The sequence below is a fragment of the Zingiber officinale genome, chromosome 7A (genome assembly GCF_018446385.1).
Source record: "Zingiber officinale cultivar Zhangliang chromosome 7A, Zo_v1.1, whole genome shotgun sequence".
Taxonomy (NCBI): domain Eukaryota; kingdom Viridiplantae; phylum Streptophyta; class Magnoliopsida; order Zingiberales; family Zingiberaceae; genus Zingiber; species Zingiber officinale.
Genome location: NC_055998.1, coordinates 135,033,157 through 135,053,960, shown reverse-complemented (window position 1 = coordinate 135,053,960; position 20,804 = coordinate 135,033,157). Strand labels below are relative to the sequence as shown.

Genomic DNA, 20,804 nt, shown 5'->3' with positions numbered 1-20,804 from the left:
CAGTCTACCCGTTATAAGATTTTAAAATTGATAAAACTCTATGTCATGCCCACCAATGAATTTTGATAAAAAGTTATCGATGGATTTCCATATTTCAAGAAAATAGCGTGGTGGTTACGGACAATGCAAACCAATACAAAATCAAATCAAAGGAACACAAATTAAAGTGTGACAAAGTCTAAACATGTGTAAGAGATTGGGACTACAATAGAAATCTGAAACATACCTGATCGAGAGGTTGAATTACAATACTAGGTCAGCGATCCAAGATAGGAGAGGAGAGAGATGACCAACGTCAGGATACAGAATGAGAAGTCAAACAAAACCCTAAACTTAAATGGGAGAGGGAAAGATTATCATGGTAGATCCTAAGTCACTTTCGGCGAGCTGATAGATCTACGTGGAGGGTTTCAACTTTTGAGGAAATTGTTTTCGGCGAGCTGATAGATCTACGTGGAGTGTTTCGACTTTTGGGGAAATTGTTTTCGACGAGCTAATAGAGAGAGAGGAGATTTAATTTCTGTGAACTGGGAGAGCGAAGAGATGTCGAGATTGTATGCATCCGAATCAAATATTTTTTTTATTTTGAATATGTTGCTCTGATGTTTCGGAATGGGATAAGCAGTTGGCGAGAGGTGTATTATCGGAAATAGATGCACTTTTTGAAAAATAACAACTTTAGTGTGTTCTTTAATTAGGAATTCTGAAATTTTATATGTGAACTTTAGTCAATTACCGAATATCTTTTTGTACATCTACTTTCTAGATTTCTTTTAGAACGTTGTTTCACTGTAAATCAACACAAAGACCATGATCAGCTGGGAAGCAACACGCGACTTCTGTGGGTCTCATTTGCTGTTGTCTCCGCACCAAGCGCGAGGCCGCCACACGTCTTCCTTACTAGGGCATCCATGCAGATCCTCTCCAATATACTGGGTGATTTCTATATTTAAAAAATATATAAAAAAAATATTTTAAAAAAAAGACGGCCTTTGCATTGGGGGCACGTGGGTGACGTGTAACAGGGGCCACCAAAAAAAGTGGGCATTGATTACTTATTTAATTTTTTTTTTTTTGAAATATAATTTTTTAAGGAGAGAATTAAAGATATTTGATATTTAACGAATTTATCTATAAATATTTACTTAATAAAATATTTAATTATAAATTTTAAAATATTTGAAAAATAAAATATCTGAATGATAATATGAAAATCAGATAAAAATATCAAAAAAAGGAAATGGAATTATTAGTTCCGTTTGCACCGTGGATGGCATTAAAAGCTATGAGCTGCCTTTTGTTTTCAAAACTTTATTTTTTGTGGCTTAAAGATTCCTTTCACACGGTCGCCGAGGAAGAGAGTCGTGTGGAGATCGTGAGTCGTCCACACGCGCATCCGACTGAAAATGATCTGACTGTCCACTTGTCGCCCATCCAGTCTCTCCCCTGCCCTTTTTATATCCCCGCGTCCTCACCCTTTCATTCCCCACCCATCATCCTTCGCATCCTTCGAGCGAGAAGACATGCCGAAGCTTCCGCGGCCGCTGCCTTGGACTTGGAGGAGATCGGGAAGGAGCTCGCTCTGATTCCGACGTCCCCAGATCTGTCTTTGGGCCGTCAGAAATACGCCGATGAGTGCGAATCTGCCATCAATCAACAGATCAAGTCGGTTCTATTTCTCTAGATCTCTCATTCATTTAACCTTATGTTTATTGTAATATTTTTTCCCTGCGATCGTTGATTCATCTTTTCGATGAAATTTCTTTGTCATTTATCTTCTCGAGATAAATGACCTGGGATCTCCACAATGCTAGCGAGTTCTTAGCTGCCTTGTTAGTTAGTTGATAGTTCTGTTTGACTTACCTTTCGTTTGTTCTGTTCTTTAAATTCCTTCTATGAGAAATTTAATTAGATCAATCTCAGTGATCTCGTCAACATTGTTCCATTCGCAGTGTCGAATACAATAATTCCTACGTCTATCATGCCTTGTTCGCTTACTTCGACCGCGACAACGTTGCGCTGAAAGGCCTCGCAAAGTAAGTAGGCGTTTATTCTCTATTTTCATACATGTGTTGTGATTCTTGAGTATATTTGACTTGCTTTTGCTCATTACAGATTTTTCAAGGAGTCAAGTGAAGAGGAAAGGGAGCATGCCGAGAAACTGATGGAATACCAAGTAAGTTACAGATTCAAATTAAATTTCAAGGTGTTTGTTATTGTCTCTGAACTACGACAACTGATTCTAAATCTCTCCGTGATCAGAACAAGCGAGGAGGAAGAGTGAAACTCCAGTCTCTTGTTATGCCACCGTCTGAATTCGATCATCCCGAGAAGGGAGAAGCATTGCATGGTAAGTTCGAATCTGTGCATCAGCACAAATCTACTCTATCGTTTTATGTAACTGTTGCATATAAATATTTGTTTCGTCCATTCTCCTCAATATCGATGAACTCTATCCTCTTATTACTTATTCATTGATGATGTTCCAGGAGAGAGACTTTTTTTTTTTTTTAAAACAACGATGACGACTATTCCTAAATTTTTACAATTTAATGTCGGCTCCAGGAATCCTAATATTTTCATTCGGAATCCTAAATATTTACATCGAGATTGAATTATTTGGTTTTGTACCATTCTATTTTTTTTTTTATTTTTTTTACTACTCTGCTAAGTTTGATCAAACCTTGGATTTTGTAGAGTCTTTGGTGACATTGTTTTGCTTTGTTTCAGCCATGGAATTGACTTTGGCTCTTGAGAAGTTGACGAACGAGAAGCTGATCCAGCTACACAATGTAAGTGATATTGAACCATGGTCCAACTAGTTAGCGTTATCTCATATTTTAACTTTTACATTGTCTTGAAATTTAATCCAGATTGCTGAAAATTACAATGATGCTCAACTGGCTGACTTTATTGAGAGTGAATTTCTGGGAGAGCAGGTGACATAATTATGAGGATGGTTTAGCTGATTGTCAATTTTGACATAATTGTTAATTTGTTCAAAAAAAAATTCAACATAATTACACTAAAATCAGCAAAATTATAGACAAAAACGTAGAATAAGATTGAAAGGTCAAGGTAAAAAAAGAAAGCAAAAGCTTTATTTTTCAATTTCTACTCTCCAGTAACCAATCTCTATATCGCTATTAGAATACTATTGGAGCAAATAAGTAATAGCAAACTTATGAACCTGTCAAACAACAAGTTAGAAAAATCAAATTTGCTTGCTGCTGCTGAACTTTGTAATCTTCATCTCATTTTCAGGTGGAAGCCATAAAGAAGATATCTGAGTACGTTGCTCAGCTGAGAAGGTTAGGGAAAGGACATGGTAAGGATTCCATTATTAAGATAATCTCTAGATGTCTATTTTGAAACGTTGTAGATAACCTTCAGATGTCTTATTTGCGATTGGGTATTATATGCAGGGGTTTGGCATTTCGACCAGATGCTCCTCCATTAGGGAGATGCTGTGGCTGCCTAAAGTGTTGAGGTCCTGATCAATTACATCTGTCTCTAGCTGTAGGTTGTCATTTGCTTCATTCTGTATGTGTAATCTTTGATGCTGTCGAAAGTAGAGAGCATAACCAGACGGGGTTTCTGGAGGAAATAAAATTTGATGTATGACGTCGAGGTCTAGTCTCGATTGACTATGAAACTTGGTTCAAGCTTTACCAATCAACTGGATTAACACTGCATGTTGGAATAAACACGTGCAATTGTGTGTGGTTGTCATAACTTGAAAGGGCTGACTTCATGCCATGGATTTGGGATCCTTCGTTCATAAAAAAAAGTGGATCAGGGGACGACTCACTTATAATTACGACTAGATTATGACCGTGATCCGACCATAATTGGTTATGATCCCTCCCTAGGTTTACTGTCCCTAGATTATAGTTTGGGTTGGGGCGAGTGGTCGGAGGCCACCTCCCGCTCGTCGCTCGACAGCTTGGCCACTTGCCCACCGCTGGCGACCTCCGAGCGGCCTTTGGTTACCCGTCATGACCCAAACTATAACAGGGGGTGGTGCGATCCGGCTGCAATTGCAAGTGGTCAATTCCCTAGTCCATTTTGTTTTTTGACCATGGGCTCTGGGCTCATTAAACCTAGAGTGATTGTTCTATTTGTTTAATATTTTACTTTCTTTAATTATTCGGAGGAGTGTATAACTACTATTTTAGAATCTCATTGAGTAAATCTACAAAGTCCCAATTTGAATATAGGAGTTTGTTCATTGTTCATTGTTATTTTACTATGGGAAGCCTCATGAAAATAGATCAAATTGTATTCTTGGATTCGAGAACTAAATTTTCTAGACCAATTGTGTTGATAAATTTGAATAAGCTTTCTCTACAAGGTTTATGAATTGGGATTAGAAGTGGAACATTTTTCAAATCATTAGTTTATGAAACTATTCACATCCATTTTCTCTCTCGCAGCGCATTGGGAATAAGACGGATGGGAGTATGAACACACGCCTAATAGATTAGGAGAGTAAGTCTTCAAAGGAGCGTGTAGATGAGTAATATGTGAGTGCATAGAATGTGCTAAGGTGCTAATGGAGTTCTAGGGGCCTTGATAGTTGATACAAGTACGAGAGAAGGGGGGAGGGGCAAATAATAAGTACTTGTGAAAGATAATCAGGATGACCCTTTTTTTTTGGGCTCTAGTAGACATGATGCTGCCGAAACCTGTGCGGCTTAAAATTCTCTCATGATGTGGTCGGACCTGTATGGATTGTAGAGAGTATCACAGAGTCATCTCGGTAAAGTTCCTATACTTAAATCATAGTGGGATCATGTAAGGAATAGAATATAGACAAAAAAATTATCATTAGACATTGTAGATTCCCTTTTATTCCACTTCGAATCATACTATGAAACTTTAATAGAAAATTTAGGGTCCCAATTTTAGGGTTGTGAATTTCGAGTCCAGTGTTAGAAGGACAATTTTACCTGGGGCATCACTGCGTGATGTCTTGAGTTGCTTTCGAATGTTCAATGTCTCAGTACCCCATTCCAACACCATGACCCAACTTCCTGACTTGGCCTCCTGAATCACTCTTATAGCTCAAGAGTCCTAGCACATCATGCTCCATACGCAAGATCACATCCCAAGCTCCTTTAATCATATTTCATTCAACTTCACTTCTTAGTTTGACATGAAGAGAGAACTAGTAGCCCCCAGGACGTAACACAGATGGTAGACTCATGGTATCTCTAACGTAATAATCAGGGATCGATTCTCAGGAACTGACGACCTATGGTTATCCTACCATGTGCCTAATACCTATGTACTTACATTTATCTCCCTCCATATCCGTGGATCAAATACTAGGACTCCTAAGATAGCGGATCTACCTTTTTGAAGAGAAAACTAGTGATAATACCCCTCCAACACATGACCAACAACCTACAACCCACAATCTCAATATCCAATAACCTAGATTTCATAGCAAGATTCTCCAAGTGGTATGGAAGGGAATATATGGTATGTTAGCTTTGCTTCTTCTATATTTTTATTATTCTATTCCTTCTATGATTCCATGATAATTTAAATAGAGATTGTTAGGTTATAATGGTTGCAAATAAAATTTCATATTAAAAATATATGAAAAAAATCATGGATTTATAAGAGAAAGATATCTCCATTAGTATGAGACCTTTTGTTGGATCCCGTGGTAGTTTTGATGTGATCAACCAAGTTGGTTAGGTCCTGCTGTGTTTGATCCCTGTGTCTGAGTGTAATGACCACCCTTCTTACTACTACTACTCTCTAAGGATGACCGTTACTTAACTACTAACTCTACTTAACTGGTATGATTAAAAATCACATGGAAACCCTACCGAAAAATTTCGGCAGAGCCTCCCCTGTTCCGGTGACCTTATTCAACAATACATGCAATATATACTCAGCCACAAGCGGCTGGAACACATATCAATCAACCACGCAGTATAATAAATCCAAAATAAAGAAAACAACACAAGAAATCATCACACAAGATTACAATTCTTCTACTACGTCTTAATCATAGCAAAATAACAAATACTATCTCAAATACTCCTAACATAGCAAAAGATAATAAAAACTAAACTAAAACTTCTTTCCTAGTCATAAGGCTTCAATAGTCCTGGCATCACACATCCTTCGAACACCTCCTTGTCGCCTTCCTTCTATATCTTTTCCTTTCCTGTATCTGCAGTAAGAGGAAGTGTAGTCTATAAGTAAAATTTGCTTAGTAAGCGCTATCTAACTCACAAAATCTCGATATGCATGTATATAAATAAAAACATGCTAAAACTGAATGCTAACATGTAAAGCTACTCATGCTCATAGATAGCAAAGGAATCATACTAACTGAAATACTAAACATGTATAGCTAATCATGCTCATAAATAGCAAAGAACAGTAAACTAACTCATGCTCTTCTATTAGTAAAGAAACATACGGAAAGGCTAAACATGTAAGGCAAGTCTATACTATCATGCTTGCATAAAGAACTAAGCTTACTGAATTCTAAACACCTTCTGAATCTTATTTCACTTGTTTAAAGACTTATTCTTTAAATACTTTATACTTATGTAAAACTTGCTTTACTTGTTCAAAACTTATACTTATAATACTTCAAAATAATAATCAACTTCTTCTTGGGCCGGCAACTGTGCTTTTTCTTTTGTAACGACCCGACCCATTCGGCGGCCCATTTGGCGACCCTATGGTCGTCGACCGTCGGTCGAGCCGTTACTACTAGGTTATCTAAACCTAGGGACGACTATGGGAGCCCAGCCCAAGGACAGAGAGTCCAACACAGTGCCACTGATAAAAGTAAAATACTTGTTATCTTTTAATACTTCTATGTAATGCCTCAGCATTTTCTTTAGCACCTTGTGTGCCAAAATCTCTAAAGTCTTAACTTTAGGATCTAATTAAGGCCTTGGCCTTTTTCTTTCTTTTTTTTTTATCTTTCTTATATTTTTCTTAAACTCTTAAAAGAATATAGGCATGCTACAACCGGATTAAATCAAAGGAAAGAAAATCTGACTTCTATAAGCATGCTATATCAAAAACAAATCAAAAGAAAGCAAATCTAACTTCTTCAAACATGCTACAACATATTTAAAACAAAGAAAAACAATTCTGAAATCTTTAAGCATGCTAGAACAAAAGCTATTCAGCCTGGTTAGAATGCAAAGGAAAATCGAAACTGCAATGTGGACTTATATAGTTGTTCCTACTCATCGAAGCTACATAAATTTGAAATTTGCCTTCGTTAAAAACTAATAAGGAAGGATCTATATCGAAAACTAAACAACTGAAATGCTAACATCATAAAACAACTCTACTACATGCTTATTTAGAAGCCTATTCCTACACATGGCAGCAAAGAAGAGAACAACCAAAACTGAGATACTACATGTATATAAGCATTTCTATTCATTGCAATGACCACAACATGAAACTACATGCTCAAAGAAAGATCTAAACCGTTCCATGTTCATTGCCATAAATTCTTCAACATAAACTAATAAAGCCAATACTGCATTCATCCTATAACCCTCTAAATCTATTTAGAGAATTAGCCATCATGAGGAAACCGATACAACATTGGAATCAAGTGAAAGCACACAAATCTGTCCAAAACCTAATTCATTAAACATGCTACTGCCGAATTAAAAAAGGAGAAAAGCAAATCTCTTAAACCTCTAGCAACATTTCTTTAAACATACTACTAGACAAATCTAATATACTGATCAGTATACAACCTCTACACTTTACCCCCCAAATCTTCACAGCATGCTTCAAAAATACAAGGAAGTACCAAATCAATCCGTGAATCAGAACCACACAGGAAAGCAAAACAATCACCAATTCTACACAACCTCTCTCGAATCTGAAACAAAGCAAAGAGAAAACTTGCAACATCCAAATTCTTATAGAAATCTATTAAGAATCCCCAACTGAATCAATAATATCGAGGAAGGCATAAATCAAAATGAGAACTTCACAGGAAAGAACTCAAATCATTTCTCGTTCCATCATTCGGCAATAACACAGCCCACACAGCCCTAGGTTTCATCCAAAGCTTCGGGAACAAGAAAAGGAACAAGAATTAAACTTCGAAGCTATCCTACCGCAGGTGAGTAAGCGACTTACCTCGGATTCTTGGTCCTACAGCCGAAAGAGAGCCTTCTAGGGTTCGGAGAGGTGAAGATCTCTGCCCTCCTTCTGTGCCCGTGTGTTCTCCTTGACGAGAGGTGTTCGGGTCCGTGAAGATCTCGCGGAAAGACCCCTTGGCCGGCGCCGGAGACGAAGCCTTCAACTCGTCGATGTTTTCAGCCCGAGAGGGGTCGCCGACGCCAGGGAAGAGGAGAAGAGAGAAAAGAAAATAGTTAACCCCTCTCTTTCTTATCCTTTTATAACCTACGGCTTAAGACCAATTCGCGATTGATTTGTTCACGAAATATCAGCGTGCACGCTTGGTCTGCTGGAAAAGAGGATTCCCGAAGGTCTCGGGTTCGAGCCGCCCTCGACTCTTTTTTTTTTTTTTTAAACGGAATTTTAATTTCATTTCTTACAACTACTTAACTACATTTAATTCCCCTATATTATAACAAAACTTGCTTAGCTCAGTTGGTTGGCTGACCTTGGTTAAGGTCTAGTTCGGTCCAAGATCTTGAGTTCAAAACCCAACCTTAACATTTTTTTTTTAAAACTTCTTTCGTTTGGTAAAAATACCAAACGAACTCCAAAAATTGCATAAAAATGCTCTATAAATTCCTAAAAATATCTAGAATTTTTCTAAAGTATTTCTAAATATTTTAAAGCACTTTTAGAACTCCTAATGAGGAAAATTGGGTCGTTACAATTCCCCATACCTTATAAAAAGTTCATCCTCGAACTTAGAATAATTCTACGACTATTGTGAGGCACCGGCAGCGTCTTCCTCAGTAAGAGAAAATACTCTGGCATTGGTTGGAACGGGCGGGGCTTCCAACTGTCCTTGACTGAGATAGGGTCCCTCTAATGACGTTGTCATGTGGTGTAACTGTGCAGGCTCGTCTCCATATTGCGCTGACAGTGGCTGAGGTGCCTTAAACTTGCTAGGACATGCCCTAGCTAGATGTCCTTCTTGGCCATAGGAATAACATCCGGTTGTACCCAAAAGACAGGCTCCTAGATGTATCTTCCCACATTTAGGGCAGGGAGGAAACTTGGTCTGCTTGTTTGTTGGACCTCCCCCTTGGCTATCCCCTGTATTCCATCGTTTCCTTTTATTATCTTTACCCTTCCCATCCTGCTCACTTGCCTGGGGCTTCTGACTCCCTGCTGTCTTGTCCTCCATCTTGACCGACTTGTGTTGCACTCGTTGTGCCTTGATGCTGTCTAGATAGTGCTCAGCGACTAATGCTCTGCTAACTAGCTCTTCGCCAGTTTGGGGCGGGTGAGTTCCACTACTCACATTAAGTGCTATTACTGGTCTCAGCATCCTGAGCATCATTCTGACTCGTTCCTTTTCCGTACTTACTAGCTCTGGACAGAGACGGGCTAGCCTATTAAATTTCTTCACTGCTTCTTCCACCGATAGGTCACCTTATCTGAATTCCATAAACTCCTCAAAATGCTTATTAGTGATCCGTTGGCGGAAGAATTCTTCGTAAAACTCTGTCTCGAAGTCAGCCCAGCTCATCTGATTGATCAACCTCTTGCTCTTAGCTCTCTCCCACCACATACGAGCATCACCTGATAGGCAGAAAGAGACACACTTGACTTTCTCGACTTCTGGCCAGTCAAGAAGCTCCATGGTGCTCTCCAGTGTCTTAAACCAAGCCTGAGCATCCCAGGGCTCAGTCATGCCGGAGAAACTTTCTGGCTTCAGCTTCAACCACTGTATCAGATAGGCTTCTTGTCTTCTAGGTACTGTGGGGACTTCCAGAGCGGCTGGTGGAACCTCCGTCACTACTGGAGTCTCCACATTATTAGTTGGAGGAGTGGGAGGGATTGGCTGCTGATTCGCCATCAGATTGACGATCACTCGTTGCTGCTCCGACACTTGTCTCTGGAGTTGAGCAACAACTTCAGAAAGATTTGGTTCAGCTATCCTGGGCTCTTCGTTCTCCTGTGCTCGGTCCTCAGTACGAACGGTACGGGGACATCCTCTTCTTGACATCTAGTTATGTAGAGAAACTTAAAATCGTCCCTACACTTTCTAAACATATATACATATGTAAACAAAAGAAATCAAGAACTTCTATCTTACTTAAACATTTCTAAGCAAATACTCTACACTGTAAGCAATAAGAAAGTATAAAAGAAAACTTAAGTACTTTCCTACTTGAAGACGGCAAGGAGGGTGCTGATGTGTGATGCTGGAGAATGGGAACTGCTCCGATACCAACTATAACGACCACCCTTCTAACTACTACTACTCTCTAAGGATGACCGTTACTTAACTACTAACTCTACTTAACCGGTATGATTAAAAATCACATGGAAACCCTACCGAAAAATTTCGGCAGAGCCTCCCCTGTTCCGGTGACCTTATTCAACAATACATGCAATATATACTCAGCCACAAGCGGCTGGAACACATATCAATCAACCACGCAGTATAATAAATCCAAAATAAAGAAAACAACACAAGAAATCATCACACAAGATTACAATTCTTCTACTACGTCCTAATCATAGCAAAATAACAAATACTATCTCAAATACTCCTAACATAGCAAAAGATAATAAAAACTAAACTAAAACTTCTTTCCTAGTCCCAAGGCTTCCATAGTCCTGGCATCACACAACCTTCGAATACCTCCTTGTCGCCTTCCTTCTATATCTTTTCCTTTCCTGTATCTGCAGTAAGAGTAAGTGTAGTCTATAAGCAAAATTTGTTTAGTAAGCGCTATCTAACTCACAAAATCTCGATATGCATATATATAAATAAAAACATGCTAAAACTGAATGCTAACATGTAAAGCTACTCATGCTCATACATAGCAAAGGAATCATACTAACTGAAATACTAAACATGTATAGCTAATCATGCTCATAAATAGCAAAGAACAGTAAACTAACTCATGCTCTTCTATTAGTAAAGAAACATACTGAAAGGCTAAACATGTAAGGCAAGTCTATACTATCATGCTTGCATAAAGAACTAAGCTTACTGAATTCTAAACACCTTCTGAATCTTATTTCACTTGTTTAAAGACTTATTCTTTAAATACTTTATACTTATGTAAAACTTGCTTTACTTGTTCAAAACTTATACTTATAATACTTCAAAATAATAATCAACTTCTTCTTGGGCCCGGCAACTGTGCTTTTTCTTTTGTAACGACCCGACCCATTCGGCGGCCCATTTGGCGACCCTATGGTCGTCGACCGTCGACCGCTGGCCGAGCCGTTACTACTAGGTTATCTAAACCTAGGGACGACTATCGGAGCCCAGCCCAAGGACAGAGAGTCCAACACAGTGCCACTGATAAAAGTAAAATACTTGTTATCTTTTAATACTTCTATGTAATGCCTCGGCATTTTCTTTAGCACCTTGTGTGCCAAAATCCCTAAAGTCTTGACTTTGGGATCTACTTAAGGCCTTGGCCTTTTTATTTCTTTTTTTTTTATCTTTCTTATATTTTTCTTAAACTCTTAAAAGAATATAGGCATGCTACAACAGGATTAAATCAAAGGAAAGAAAATCTGACTTCTATAAGCATGCTATATCAAAAACAAATCAAAAGAAAGCAAATCTAACTTCTTCAAACATGCTACAACATATTTAAAACAAAGAAAAACAATTCTGAAATCTTTAAGCATGCTAGAACAAAAGCTATTCAGCCTGGTTAGAATGCAAAGGAAAATCGAAACTGCAATGTGGACTTATATAGTTGTTCCTACTCATCGAAGCTACATAAATTTGAAATTTGCCTTCGTTAAAAACTAATAAGGAAGGATCTATATCGAAAACTAAACAACTAAAATGCTAACAGCATAAAACAACTCTACTACATGCTTATTTAGAAGCCTATTCCTACACATGGCAGCAAAGAAGAGAACAACCAAAATTGAGATACTACATGTATATAAGCATTTCTATTCATTGCAATGACCACAACATGAAACTACATGCTCAAAGAAAGATCTAAACCGTTCCATGTTCATTGCCATAAATTCTTCAACATAAACTAATAAAGCCAATACTGCATTCATCCTATAACCCTCTAAATCTATTTAGAGAATTAGCCATCATGAGGAAACCGATACAACATTGGAATCAAGTGAAAGCACACAAATCTGTCCAAAACCTAATTCATTAAACATGCTACTGCCGAATTAAAAAAGGAGAAAAGCAAATCTCTTAAACCTCTAGCAACATTTCTTTAAACATACTACTAGACAAATCTAATATACTGATCAGTATACAACCTCTACACTTTACCCCCCAAATCTTCACAGCATGCTTCAAAAATACAAGGAAGTACCAAATCAATCCGTGAATCAGAACCACACAGGAAAGCAAAACAATCACCAATTCTACACAACCTCTCTCGAATCTGAAACAAAGCAAAGAGAAAACTTGCAACATCCAAATTCTTATAGAAATCTATTAAGAATCCCCAACTGAATCAATAATATCAAGGAAGGCATAAATCAAAATGAGAACTTCACAGGAAAGAACTCAAATCATTTCTCGTTCCATCATTCGACAATAACACAGCCCACACAGCCCTAGGTTTCATCCAAAGCTTCGGGAACAAGAAAAGGAACAAGAATTAAACTTCGAAGCTATCCTACCGCAGGTGAGTAAGCGACTTACCTCGGATTCTTGGTCCTACAGCCGAAAGAGAGCCTTCTAGGGTTCGGAGAGGTGAAGATCTCTGCCCTCCTTCTGTGCCCGTGTGTTCTCCTTGACGAGAGGTGTTCGGGTCCGTGAAGATCTCGCGGAAAGACCCCTTGGCCGGCGCCGGAGACGAAGCCTTCAACTCGTCGATGTTTTCCGCCCGAGAGGGGTCGCCGACGCCAGGGAAGAGGAGAAGAGAGAAAAGAAAATAATTAACCCCTCTCTTTCTTATCCTTTTATAACCTACGGCTTAAGACCAATTCACGATTGATTTGTTCACGAAATATCAGCGTGCACGCTTGGTCTGTTGGAAAAGAGGATTCCCGAAGGTCTCGGGTTCGAGCCGCCCTCGACTCTTTTTTTTTTTTTTTAAACGGAATTTTAATTTCATTTCTTACAACTACTTAACTACATTTAATTCCCCTATATTATAACAAAACTTGCTTAGCTCAGTTGGTTGGCTGACCTTGGTTAAGGTCTAGTTCGGTCCAAGATCTTGAGTTCAAAACCCAACCTTAACACTTTTTTTTTTTAAAAACTTCTTTCGTTTGGTAAAAATACCAAACGAACTCCAAAAATTACATAAAAATACTCTATAAATTCCTAAAAATATCTAGAATTTTTCTAAAATATTTTTAAATATTTTAAAGCACTTTTAGGACTCCTAATGATGAAAATTGGGTCGTTAGACTGAGTGTGCAGGAGCTTAGGAGCACATGAAGTCGAGCGGAAGACGCAGCTAGCGATAAGGACGGCACGGGATGGGAGCCGATGGGCTCGGTGCGCCCGAAGGACGAGAGAGCTGCAGAAGAGTACTCCAGTGGGTGTGAAAAGCGTGCGCGACGTTCGAGGAACGTTAAGCCTGGACGGAATGCTGCTCTAGGATAAGGTCGGGAATTGGATTCGAGTGAGCCCTATTCTGGTTGGCCGCAATCACCCAAAAGAACGGAGCGTCGGAAGCTGAAGAAACCAAGCTGGAAATTGGAGCTACCAGCTTGGAGGCGTCTCCAGCTGGCTTGGAGGTGCCTTCAATAGGTTAGTTTTGACCGTTTGCATTGCGGATAAAGTTTTATCCGCTGACCGAGCTGGAGGCGCCTTGATCCTTGTTGGAGGCTCCTTGGACCCTCGAGATAGACTTTCCAGGAGCTATAAAAAGGCCTCTGGAGCTAGGAATTCAACAACAACTCAAGCAATCAATCTGTAAGCAATTCCTAGCAGTAGTTCTGAGCAATTAGAGTGTAAAAGGCTTCTCTGCCTTCAGCAAAGGAGAATTTTCTTAGTGTGCTTTTCACTGCCCTGGATTAACAACCCTCTTGGTTGTAACCAGGTTAAAAATTCTATTTTTGCTTGTACTTTCTGCTTTCATTATTTTACTACTGCATTTATTCTGAGTTGAAATCCGAGGAGGGTAGTTTTATTTTTGTTTACAACAATTCACCCCCCTCTTGTCGGCTTCCCCTGCACCTACAATTGGTATCAGAGCGAGACCGCCTCAGAAGGACTAACTGCCAACTGAAGCACTACGATCAAGACGATGGCCGGAGCGAACATCCATCCCCCGAAGTTCGACGGAGACTTCGCCACATGGAAGCGCAAAATGGAGGTATTTTTTAAAACTGAATTTGATATTCTTTTAATAATGAAATATGACTATAAAGTTCCAAAAAATAAGGAGGAAAATACTTGGATGAAAAAGGAGCAAGCAAATTTCGTCGCTAACGGAAAGGCTGAGTTCCACCTACTCAGCGTTCTACCGCCGCAGGAGGTAAATCGAATCGGAAGCTACGACTCCGCGAAAGATCTCTGGGAAAAATTCCTGGAGCTTCACGAAGGTACTTCCGAAGCGAAGCTAGCGAAGCACGATATTCTCCGAAACCAGTTAACGAACCTCCGGATGATCCAAGGCGAGAAGGTAGCGCATCTCCAAGCAAGAATCAAGGAGCTGATAACGCAACTAACGAACCTTGGAGAAGAGGTAACCAACCGCGATTCTATCCGATACGTGCTCAATGCCTTCCCGAGAACTCTAGAGTGAGCCTCCTTAGCAGATGCGTATTACATCTCTAAGGATCTCGAGGTAAGTTCCTTAGAATAATTGTTTTCGACTTTTGAACTTCACGAATCTCGAGTTTCAGAGCCCAATGGAGTAGAGAAGACCAGTCAGACCATAGCTCTAAAGGCAAAAGTAAACGGTTCTGACTCCGAAGCCTCAGTCGATGAATCCGAAGCGGCACTACAGGTAAGACGCTTCAATAAGTTTTTCAGTACTAATAAATTTAAATCACAGAGGCATCATCGAAAGAAGAGAACGGTTCGCTGCTACAACTGCAACGAAGAAGGACATATAAAAGATGACTGCCCAAAGCTGAAAAGCAAAAGTAAATAAAAAAGTAAGAAGCCAGCTCGACCCAAACACAACCTAAAGGCCACGTGGGATGACTCATCGTCCTCCGAATCCAAAGTCGAAGAATTTTCAGGACTAGCATTAATGGCCAACCATCAGCTAGAAGAAACATCTAACTTAGAAATGAGCATAGATGAAGGGGGAGCAACCTCAGAAGAAGAAAACACTAATGAAGGGGGAGCGTCACCAGATAAGGTAAGTAAGGTACTGCTGCAAGCTCAAGGTCATGAGTAGGGTAATTCTTCTCATAATCCTTGAGTTGTCTGAAGGCATAGGCGATCACCTTGCCGTTTTGCATCAGTACTGCTCCTAGTCCCAACTTAGAGGCATCACTATAGATGTCAAAGCTGCTGGTGTTGTCTGATAGTGCCAAAATGGGAGCACTGGTCAATCTCCTTTTTAGCTCGCTGAAGCTGTTCTCACAGTCCTCTGTCCACTGAAATTTCCTGTTCTTTCTGGTAAGAGCTGTCAGTGGGGAGGCTATCCTGGAGAAGTCCTCCACAAACTTTCTGTAATATCCTGCTAATCCCAGAAAGCTCCTGATTTCGCTGGCGTTCTTAGGTCTCTTCCAGTTACTTACTGCTTCTATCTTGCTGGGATCTACCATAATACCATCCTTTGAGATGATGTGACCCAGGAAGGACACCTGATCTAGCCAAAATTCACATTTCGTGAACTTGGCGTATAGCTGGTTCTGCTGAAGGGTCTGCAATACTAGTTTCAGGTGCTCTGAGTGTTCTTCCTGAGTTCCTGAGTAGATAAGGATGTCATCGATAAACACAATAACAAACTTATCTAAATACTCCCTGAATACTCTGTTCATGAGATCCATGAATGTAGCTGGAGCATTGGTCACACCAAAGGGCATGACTACGAACTCGTAGTGTCCGTATCTGGTTCTGAATGCTGTCTTGGGTATATCCCCTTCTTTAACCTTCACCTGATGATAACCTGATCTGAGATCTATCTTAGAGAACACTGCTGCTCCCTTCAGCTGGTCGAACAGGTCATCGATTCTGGGAAGGGGATACCTGTTCTTGATCGTAACTTGGTTCAGTGATCTGTAGTCTATGCACAGTCGCATGCTTCCATCCTTCTTCTTCACAAACAATACAGGCGCTCCCCATGGTGAGTGACTCGGGCGTATGAAAGCTCCTGTAGTTGCTCCTGAAGTTCCTTCAGTTCTGCTGGAGCCATGCGATAAGGCGCTTTGGAGATAGGATTTGTACCGGGAATGAGCTCTATCTCAAAGTCAATCTCCCTGTCTGGTGCTAAGCCTGGTAACTCTTCTAGGAAGACTGCTGGGTAGTCACATACGACTCGAACCTCTGCTAGCTGTTGGTTCTTGTCATGGCTGGCGTTGACTACGTGTGCTAGGAATCCTGTACATCCTAAATCCAGTAGCTTCTGTGCTTTCATCGCTGAGAGAAACTTCTTGGCCTTCCTCTTTGGTTCCCCGCTGTATTCAAATTGCACTGCCGCTTCAGGTTGGAAGATGACTTTCTGTTTACGGCACTCTATGGTAGCACCGTATCTGATCAGAAAGTCCATTCCAAAGATAACGTCATAGTCGGTCATCTCTAGCACTATCAGATCACAAAAGAGCTCTCTGTCTGCTATAATGACCGGCACTGCTCTGAGCCAGCGCGTGGATGCCATGATCTCTCCTGAAGGTAGTGCCGTCAAAAACTGACCACTGAGTACCTCTGAGGGTCTTTCTAATTTTTCGGAGAACATCCTGGCTATATATGAATGGGTTGTCCCAGTATCAAATAGAACAGTAGCACTATACTGTAAAATGCTAATCTGACCTGTGACAACTGTCGAGGCATTGGCTACGTTCTCTCTGGTGAGTGAGTAGATCCTCACATTCGCCATAGCTGGAGGGGCTTCTAATATGCCCTGGCTGATAAGTGGACCTTCTAGAGCGGCCTGCATTTGATATAACTGACATGCTGAATCTGCTGTGGCCGAGGAAGACCGGTCTTGTTCGGCCAGCTTGGCCATGTGCCCTTCTTGTCCACATTCAAACATCTCGTGTGCCCTTGCGACAAACCCCGGTGGAATTTCCCACAAGTAGCACACTTTGGATAACCGTGTCGCTTGCTAGATGGTCCTCCTTTTGGGTCACTCCACGATTTGCGCTTGCTGTTTCCAGTTAGAGCTGTGGCCTTGCTGTTTTTGAGTGTGAGAGTTTCCTTGACCCTTGGACTCTGAGGAGACTTGCTTCTGCTACTTTATGCTGTTCTGGTAATGCTCTGCGGTCAAGGTACTGCTCACTAACTCCTCTGTGGTTTGTGGCCTATGTATGCCACCAGCCACGTTCACTGCTATCTCTGGCCTCAGCATCTTGAGCATCAGCCGGATTCGTTCCTTCTCTGTGCTGACTAGCTCTGGGCATAGACGAGCCAACCTGTTGAATTTCTTCACGGCTTCCTCAACTGAAAGGTTGCCCTGACGAAACTCAGTGAACTCGTCGTAGTGGCGGTTTGTAACCCGTATGTGAAAGAACTCCTCGAAAAATTCTTTCTCGAAGTCAGCCCATGACATCTGGTTCACTGGGCGCTTCGTTCTGATTCTTTCCCACCACATGCGTGCGTCTCCTGTCAGGCAGAAGGAGGCACACTTCACCTTCTCGTGTTCTGGCCAGTCCAGAAGCTCCATCGTGCTCTCCAGTGTTTTGAACCAGGCTTGTGCATCCCATGGTTTACTAGTGCCTGAAAAGTTCTCTGTCTTGACTCGCTGCCACTGGATCAGATAGGCTTCCTTTCTTGGCTCGGTTGCTGGGGCTACTGGTACTGTAGGCTGGACTGGTGGAACTTCTAAGACAACTGGAGTCGTCAGGTTTGGTTCCGGGGTGACTGTGGGGGTATTCTGCTGATTAGCCCTGAGGGTGGCTATTTCCTGTCGTTGTTCAGCTAGCTGCTGCTGTAACTGAGCCACTAATGCTGTAAGATCTGGGGGAGACACTGAACTGCCTGCCTCATGCTGGGGCTCAGTAGCTGGTGTCCTTCTAGCTGGGCGTCCTTGTGCCATTTCTAAAGACATGGAGGACAGGACATGCATAACTAACACAATTGTAATTGTATAACTATTGCTATCATGTTATATACTATCACATACTAACATGCATCAATTATTTATAAACATGAGCTATAACAAGAAAGCAAGAAACATAAATAAGCAGAGGTATTCTTACTTGGAAGCTGTAGGTTCAATGCTGATGTGTGTGTAGGAAGTATGGAACCCTGCTCTGATACCACTCTGTAACAACCCGCCTTCTACTAACTAGGCTATAAGGCCGATCGTCACATTATGCTGTGCTAACTATTTCCTGACCATCACTAAGACTAGATGCGGAAGCTGTACTAATTAAAATTTTGCTAAGCTGTTAACATTTCTTGGTTCTACATGTACTAAGGAGTGTAATCTAAAGTATACCTAACATATACTACATCCCCTATGGTCAAGGAACTGAAATATATGTTTTCCAGCTGTTATCAGACCTCCCAATCGATCCACAGATCGATTGGAATAGTCGGATCGATCCAGTGATCGACTCAGCCGGCTACTGTATGCGGAACATAGGTTGGATCGATCCAGTGATCGATCCAGCATGCTATTGTGCCCGGGACGATAATTTGGATCGATCGGCTGATCGATCCAAACTGGTCAATCGATCCATTGATCGATCCCAGAGCTCTCTGTTCGCGACGGAATTGGCTGGATCGATCCAGACGCCTACTGTTCGCGAGCTGAATCGCCCAGTCGATCAGTTGATCGATTGAAGACCCTCGAATCGATCGGCTGATCGATCCGAGTTTCTGATTTCGACCCAAAGGTCTGATTTCAGCACTGATGCGTGCCAAAGTCATTATACAACACTATAAATGCTAAGAGAAACATTCTACTAAGTAATGGCTAACATACTAAACATGATTAAGGCATAGAATACTAATTCATGGCATGTAAACATATGGTAACCAAAACTAACAAGGCTTTAAACTGTTCTCTTGTTAACTAACAGAAACGTAAGATAACGCTTGCTATAAGTACTAATGCATACTGAACACGTTCTAATGCATAATAAAACAAAACTAGATCCCTAGGATCTTTATTCCAGTTCCTTCCACACACATCTTGATCTGCATTGACCTCCAGCCTCCACAGCTAGTCCATTTTCCTTTTACCTGTATCTGCAGTATAAGGAAAATAGTATCTGTAAGCTAAAAAGCTTAGTAAGAAACCATCTACCTCACTAAAACATGCATACGATGCAAATATGATTTTAAATCATGCTGTTTGAAAGGATATGCTAAGTATACTGGATAAACTAAACATGACATGACATATAAGCATACAATTATGGCATATCTAAAGCTGAACATGATATCAATCACATGGTATCAATGAAGAACTAAGCTGATACTAAAAACTAAGCTAAGCTAATACTGAACTACTGCTAGGACTGTACTGAATTCACGAACTAATTTGTGAGAGGTTGAAAACCATATACATATAGTAAGTAAAAATACTAAACATGCTGCTGATGGGCCCCGGCAACTGTACTTGCTGTGTGCGCATCCCTAACTAGACCCGGGATTGCAAGTTCCGAATCTAGTAGGGTTTACTAGGTTAGCTAAACCTAGGGTCGACTATGGGAGCCCAACCCAATGGATATCTAATCCAGTACAGTGCCACTGAAAGTAAAATACTGTAATAGCTAATATTATTTTGCTGAATCTAGGTTATCTGAACCTAGAACTAGGTTGTCTGAACCTAGAGGCGACTGTGGGAGCCCACCTATTCGGACATCTAGTCTCATAAGAGCTGAAATAAAACTGATCATGCTAACTAACATGTTCTATGGCATTTAACTAAATGCCCACTGTATCATAAGGCGGTGCTAGGCATTTTGTCGAGCATTTGGCGCTCTCTAACTCTCCTCTCGATCGGGGAGACCACCTCTAGGCACCCAGCAGCGTCTAAACCCCTATCTACAGAGGTTACACGTGCTCGGCCCATCTAGAGATGCTCACTAATCCCTAAATCTGTGAGAAGAGTTAAAATACACACCATATGCTGACAAAATTCCATAAAACTAATCTAATGCATAAAAGAAAACACGCGAGAGCTACTTATACTGCAGGTGAGGGGTTTCTTACCTTGTGTGCTAGATTTCTTACAAATCTAATCGCTAGAAATTCCGGTGGAGACGACTTCTCGACGGTTCGCTCGCGTCCACGTGCTCTACTCGCGGAGGGGAACGTCCTCGTGCTGAAATCGTCGCCGGAAAGTGTCCTTGGGGCCCTAGGGAGAGAACCCTAGGTCCTCTTGTGGCTGGTGCCGAGAGAAGGAGGAGGAGAAGGGATCGGCGAAATTAGGGTGAGGGAGGAGAAAAGTCACGTTAACCCAATAACTCTTCACCTATTAATTCCCTATTTATATTAAGGAGTTAATTCACCCAATATAAATTTTATTGGTTCCCTTTCCTTTCAGCACGGCCCTGCTGGGTTCAACTGGTTACTAGCATTATCCCTAAGCCATAGGTCTCGGGTTCAA

General features: G+C 40.8%; 2 protein-coding genes across 2 annotated transcripts; both read left to right on the top strand.

The window, feature by feature from the left end:
* The first annotated feature begins 1,270 nt into the window (after positions 1–1,270).
* On the top strand, positions 1,271–2,040 carry LOC121999743 (ferritin-1, chloroplastic-like). Its single transcript, XM_042554382.1, has 2 exons — positions 1,271–1,665; positions 1,953–2,040. Exons 1-2 carry the CDS (start codon positions 1,271–1,273, stop codon positions 2,038–2,040), a joined length of 483 nt encoding a protein of 160 aa, XP_042410316.1.
* On the top strand, positions 1,953–3,688 carry LOC122002709 (ferritin-3, chloroplastic-like). Its single transcript, XM_042557985.1, has 7 exons — positions 1,953–2,036; positions 2,116–2,176; positions 2,263–2,350; positions 2,731–2,792; positions 2,874–2,939; positions 3,265–3,328; positions 3,426–3,688. The coding sequence occupies exons 2-7, from the start codon at positions 2,165–2,167 to the stop codon at positions 3,458–3,460; spliced, it is 327 nt and encodes a 108-aa protein (XP_042413919.1). The 5' UTR covers positions 1,953–2,036; positions 2,116–2,164; the 3' UTR covers positions 3,461–3,688.
* The last annotated feature ends 17,116 nt before the right edge of the window (positions 3,689–20,804 follow it).